This window comes from Osmerus eperlanus, chromosome 16, assembly GCF_963692335.1.
Source record: "Osmerus eperlanus chromosome 16, fOsmEpe2.1, whole genome shotgun sequence".
Taxonomy (NCBI): Eukaryota; Metazoa; Chordata; class Actinopteri; order Osmeriformes; family Osmeridae; genus Osmerus; species Osmerus eperlanus.
In genome coordinates, this window is record NC_085033.1 from 9,137,699 (window position 1) to 9,144,168 (window position 6,470).

The window sequence follows — 6,470 nt, forward strand, 5'->3', positions numbered from 1 at the left end:
AACAAGTTGGGCTATCGCATAAAAAAAATCCAAAATCTTAAAAAAATAAAAAAGGGCCACACAGACCACTTAATGTCAATGCAGCAAACCTCATTCACTATAAAGTGACATTGTTTATTGCAAAAGTCATAAGAACACAAACATTTATGATTTTCAGTAATCCTTCATAGGCTGCATAAACAAAGTAGAAACACAAGTGGTTGAACGAGTCTAATAAAATGCAATATGTAGCCTGTATAAATAGAGAAAAGGCTTCTACGTGAATAATAAGATACCAAAATCCCGGAGGAACAGTTATCTATACCTTCTGCTGCCTCAGACCAATTTGGTGTTCAAAACAAACTCTTCACAGCCTCAGGCTTTTATCCACCAAAACCAGGAAGTCATGGTTGACTCAACTGTGTGTGACCATGTGATGTGTGCATTATGATGAACACATACATGCTCCCTCACCACTTATCCAAAAGGTAAAGTCGCTAGCAATGCAGAAGTTCCACTGATGAAACGGACTTCTGAGAATAGAGACTCAGCAACCACTTTTTGTATAAATACACAACCCTTGTCGAGGATGTTGTGTTGAAGAGGTTGTGCTGTTATACTGAATGTCAGCATGACTGTGATCATCTTTGGCACTCGGCTTTTGGGATCATACCAACAACCAAACCCCATCCATGAATGCTGAGTGTCAGCATAACAGCACTCCTAGATCTCCCAAGGTAACGTCAGTCCTGAACAGGCTCACTCTGCTCCTCTCTCTTTCTTTTCCTCCCCAGTGAGGTGATCTCTTGGAGCTCTGGAGACAACTGCTCTCCCAGATCTGGGTTGGCAAGCAGGAACTCCCTCAGGCTCTGCATCTCCCCAAACTCCTACCAGAAGAGAGGGAAAAAAGGATTCACTTAGGCTCTGTACAGCTTTACCCAATGTGCTCTAAAAGTTAGCGAAAAAAGAGAAAAGTAAGTACCTGTGCATCAGCGTCAAACTGCAGTTCCTGCAACCGTTCTCTCAGCAGCTCTACTTCCCATTGGCTAATGGAGCCAGCCTCAATTTCCCATTGGCTCATACAAACGGCTTCATGTCTGACCTCCCCAGACATGTCCACTTGGTCCACCCCAGAAACACAGACTGACCACTCAGCAGTTAGCGTCTGAAAACACATAGACAAAAACATATTTAGGTTGAACTTCACAAAAATACACCTACCCAATACACTAGCACCGGCAGTCTTCCCTGACCTTGTGTATTTGCTGATTGGCTGCTGCCACCTCTGGAACATTGGTGAGCAGCTGCAGGAGCCTTTCTAAGCACGCCTTGTATCGCCTCATCCACTCATCACCAACCTGCATACCACAGGAATGCATCAGCTCATTTCTGCAATGGATCACCTGTCGAGACACATGCACACACATTAAAAAAGAAGAAAGGAGAAATTAGAAAAACAAATCATAGTTGTGAGTGGGTGGGTGTGTCACCTTTCTGACTCGTTCCTGGTCTATGTAGCTGAAGTGATCACAGTAGTTGAGGAGGTTAAGCAGAGCTGAGGCATCACACTTATCTGCGCCCTTCTCACCGGTCTGCCCCCGAGGCATGTAGGCCTGCAGAGGGAGGGGGTCCAGAGAGAGGACATAAACCTAGATGCCAAATTTACATTTCCTGGAAATCAAAAGTTGTGGGTATCGGTGTGGTAGGTTAGCAGAGAAGTTCATCATCTGACAGCAGCTCAAGAGTGATTAAATGAATAAGGATGAAGGGAAATGTCAGGGATGGGATAGAGAAACAGAGAGATTAAAAAGAAGGGGTTACGTGAGGGATGGAGGGACAAGCTGTACCCTACCTTTGCCAGTTCCCAGTGGTCTTGTGACCAGAGTTGGGGTCTGCAGTTCCCCCAGTTTATTGTCCCCCCAGGATGTGTGTGATGCTTTAAGATCTCTGACCGCCACTCCGCACATACCACACACTCAGAATACAGCTGTGGGTAGGTCACATAGGTACACACAAACACAGTTTGATTACCACTATCACAAAAGCACATTTTATCGTGTGAAAAATGTGAGCATTACACATTAAATGGTTTGACTGGTACGGCATGGCAATGTTGACATGATCGAAGATTCGCTGTGACAACCTGGTTGTTTTTCGGTCTGCAAGAACGCTGACACGGCCGCCGGAGGATCTGGTTTCGATTGAGTAGATTTTCATGGAAACGTTTCATCTCCCTATTAGTGAACGCGTGCAACCCCTCCCGAAGATGGAGCAGACAGATTCCAGCTTTAAGCCAGTTTTTATACCCACCATCATTAAGACGTGCAGTCAATTCGTGGTGTACCATTATTTCTGAATGTAAAATAGTTAGACACAACCAACTGAATCGAGTTTCCGCGTCTTGCGTTTCAGTAAGTCCCGCCCATGACAGACGTGTTTTGGGAAGTTTTGGAAATGGGAATTGTAGTTGATTCAGTAGGCCTAGCTACCTGCTGCAATCGGGGTGAGTGGAGGTAGATTGTCAACACGATCTCTCGCCTGTTTACCTTTGTAAAACGTATGGACTAAGCTTTTATCTGATTTTCTGATAAAAAAATGAAAATGATTAAGGCTGACAGGCGAAACTTCTGCATAAGGCCGACTAACCACGAGGTGGCGCAACTAGCACAGAAAAGCAACGAAGTCTTACTGATGCGGCTCGCCTGTTCCCCTGCTTACCTGTGTGAGAGGAGACCCGATACAACTATTTGAGTACATGATTAAGGCCTCTTCCGTGATTGTAGACATGCTTCCCTATACTCCTAGTATAGGTTGTACACGTACAAGTATAGGTTGTACACGTACAACCTATACTAGATTATACTACAATGGTTGTAGATCACTGAACTCTGTGCGTGTATACTTATGTGTGTGATCGCGCGCGCGAGAAAGAGAGATCAGAGGAAAGGTTGATAGTTTAGTTTGACCTAATCCTCACACAAGAAAACAGAGCATGCCAGATAAGACTGCCAGGGGTGTGTCGCTTGATAGGACCAATGAATTGTCCTCTCTGAAATGTAGTCTCATTCGGAGTCATAACACATATTTTCAAAATATATTATTCAGCAAAGAGCAGTTATGAAAATGAAAAGACGTTTGTGTTGTATCAAATAATTTTATCTTTACATGAAAATTTAATTAGTCTTTTAGGGTGCACACAGAAAGACAAATATCCCTGTATCTTTGTAATTGGATCTCTATGGATTTGATGATAGTTAAAGTAGATTAGACACCCTGGAGTGTGCCTGTGTGTGTGTATGATAAGTGTGTGTATGTTTGTGTGTGTGCATGCATGCATAAATGTGGCCTGCTGAACAGTGAATTGAGAGGAATGCAACAATGATGTGTGTCTGTGTGTGTGTGTGTGTTATCCCAGCAGGGTGTTTTTTTAAGCGGAAGAGATCAAAGAGACATTAGTATTCTGAAATAAATCACATGCCCAGACCTCGCCATGTGAGTCCCCAAACACACACACACGCATAAACACACGCATACACACACATTCTGTCTCGATCTTCAAAAGACACCCCACCCCCACCCCCATGAGGGCTTCATAACTATCTGCTTACTGCCTCTGATTCCTTTGTTACCTCCTTGCTGTTTCTCACGTTCATTCGTGAGCCTGTCTCTTCCCTCACTCCGCAAATAAGCAGGAAAATGCTTTGTCAGAGAAAATTGCTGTTCATCTTAGAGAAAGTCAGAAATGCAAACTAGGGGCTTTGACAAGTACATCCTTGGGGAGACCTCTTTCTTTCTCTCTTTCTCTCTCTCTCTCTTTTTCTCCACCATATCAAAGTATGTTAGTTCAGCAGGATGGCAGAGGTGATTTTTCTGAGTTTGTCTCTATTTTGTGCTTTTACTAAAACTTGTGTGCTGAATTTTCAAGCCACTTCACTTTAGCATTACCTTATCCATGATCAATTTCTACTGATTACTAGTGGTAATATATATTAATTCCACAGTGTAAACCAGACATCTGTTATAGAAATGACAGAATGATCATCTCTCATTTGCTCCGCAGACATTTTTTCAGTATCAGCATCAGCATGTATTTGTGTGTGCTTGTATGTGTATGCATGTTTCTGCATGTCATTATATTTGTGTGGAAGTGTCTCCACAGTGGAAGTGTATGTGTGTGTATGCATGTGTTTGTGTGTCATTTTGATAGCCACCCACATGAATATGCAGATCAGTTTTAGAGAGCGTATGTGCTCGGCATTAAAACCCACTCTCCACTGCTGACCCAATTTCACACTGCAGTGTGTGTGTGTGTGTGTGTGTGTGTGTGTGTGTGTGTGTGTGTGTCTGGTAGTGTGTTTGGTTTTACATTTTAACACTCTTTGAGAAGCAAATGATGGAGACTTGACAGACTTCGTATGAGCTCATCTTTTAACATAATGATTGCATCAACTTGGTGTCTTCCAGAATATCATCTATCATCATGCTTCCAGACAAGAAGTAACTAACTTGACATGACCAAATCATGAGACATCATCAGTACTACAGTGCAGAAAAACAGTCATGCCAATATCTTTGCTAAAAACAAAGTTTTTGATAAGTTAATACGTAAAATATCAGTTTTTGAGTGTCTGAAACTAAGTGGGCTACTTCAAATCTGTCCTCCACAGATGATTGACAGGACTGGAGGTGCAGTTCCTCAGAGCACCAGTAGATGGTGACTGGAGCGCTGTCAGGTCGAGTTGTAGTTGGGATGAGAGACACCAGGCCCTTGCCAACTTGACATGTTGAGAGAAGTGTTTTCTTGTTGCAGTACCAGACTGATGAAGCCATGCTGTCTGTCCTGGTCCTGGTCCTGGTCCTGGGCCGGGACTGTACACGTGAGTGTACCAGTGTCAGGTAGCATCCAAGGAGTCATGACAACCAGCTCATTCCCACTGTAACTGAGTGAAACCATGTGGGCTCATACCAGTTGGGAGGAGAATATGGAGTCGGAAGTTTGGCTCCACTGGCCAGACCTTCAGAGAGTCTCCTCTGTACATGGTGATGGGATGATGTCCCAGGCAGGGTTGGTGAAGATGGAAGGTGTTTAAGGCAGGGTTGGTGAAGAGGGAGGGTGTTTAAGGCAGGGTTGGTTAAGAGGGAGGGTGTTTAAGGCAGGGTTGGTTAAGAGGGAGGGTGTTTAAGGCAGGGTTGGTTAAGAGGGAGGGTGTTTAAGGCAGGGTTGGTGAAGAGAGAGGGTGTTTAAGGCAGGGTTGGTGAAGAGGGAGGATGTCCCAGGCAGGGTTGGTGAAGAGAGAGGGTGTTTAAGGCAGGGTTGGTGAAGAAGGGGGGTGTTTAAGGCAGGGTTGGTGAAGAGGGAGGGTGTTTAAGGCAGGGTTGGTGAAGAGAGAGGGTGTTTAAGGCAGGGTTGGTGAAGAGGGAGGATGTCCCAGGCAGGGTTGGTGAAGAAGGAGGGTGTTTAAGGCAGGGTTGGTGAAGAAGGAGGGTGTTTAAGGCAGGGTTGGTGATGAAGGATTTTGTCTAAGGTAGTGTGGTCCAGTGCTCCTCCATAGCCAGACATGGAGTTTTCACTCTGCATTCTGATAACTCTGAAGGGCTACATCTGCTATCACTACTTGAAGGGCTGTATAATCATGTGAACTGGAGTAACCCCATACAATTGCACAAAGTGTGTCTGTGTGTGTTGTGTTGTGTGTGTGTATCTGTCTGTGTGCCAGAATGAGTGCTCTGGTTCCTCATATCCTTCCGTCACATTAGATCCAGTAGAACACCTCTGTCCTTTTTCAAGGACACCCCTCCTCCCTGCATCATGCCATCTCTCTCTCTCTCTCTCTCTCTCTCTCTCTCTCTCTCTCTCTCTCTCTCTCTCTCTCTCTCTCTCTCTCTCTCTCTCTCTCTCTCTCTCTCTCTCTCTCTCTCTCTCTCTCTCTCTCTCTCTCTCTCTCTCTCTCTCTCTCTCTCTCTCTCTGACAGTCCAAGGTACTGGAGATGAGTCCCGACATTCAGGACAGTAAAAAGCCTTTATGTACAAGGTGTGTGTGTGTGTTAATGTGTGCATGCGCATGTGTGGATGTCAGTACACAGTAGAAATGGTCACAGATGGTTTCACAATATGACAGAGGAGATGCTAATTGTTCTATTTTCTATGTATTGCTGAAAACAATTAGAGGATAGAGGATAATTAAGATAGAAACTGCTTCTTTGTTTGGTATCCAACCACTGTGACTGTGTCACCACCATACAGCTGCTCTCAGGTGCCAGCATGGGTTAGTCATTATTTCAATTTTTTGTATTTAACACTATAATTATGATAATTGGAAAATTAACTCAGTAATCTATGTCAATCAGTCATAAATGGTCATTATGGGTTTAATTTGATGAGAAGACTCTGCTTTGGCCAGATTAAACCTGGCTGGATTATAACAACTCTCCCAGAACAATACCAGACCTGGATGTGCAGGATTAAGAGCACCTGGATTACAGTGAAAGCA

At 44.1% G+C, this 6,470-nt stretch overlaps 1 protein-coding gene across 2 annotated transcripts; it reads right to left on the reverse strand.

Moving 5' to 3' along the window:
• Positions 1-73: 73 nt before the first annotated feature.
• zgc:153935 (uncharacterized protein LOC777611 homolog) lies at positions 74-2,404 on the reverse strand. 2 transcript variants are annotated; one of them, XM_062480980.1, is made up of 6 exons: positions 2,123-2,404; positions 1,832-1,966; positions 1,470-1,592; positions 1,233-1,382; positions 962-1,144; positions 74-863 (listed from the first exon to the last, which is right to left on the reverse strand). In XM_062480980.1, the coding sequence occupies exons 1-6, from the start codon at positions 2,324-2,326 to the stop codon at positions 723-725; spliced, it is 936 nt and encodes a 311-aa protein (XP_062336964.1). In that variant the 5' UTR covers positions 2,327-2,404; the 3' UTR covers positions 74-722. The 2 variants fall into 2 exon arrangements, with proteins under 2 accessions (XP_062336964.1, XP_062336963.1); XM_062480979.1 differs by having other exon boundaries at positions 74-866.
• Between the last annotated feature and the right edge of the window lie 4,066 nt (positions 2,405-6,470).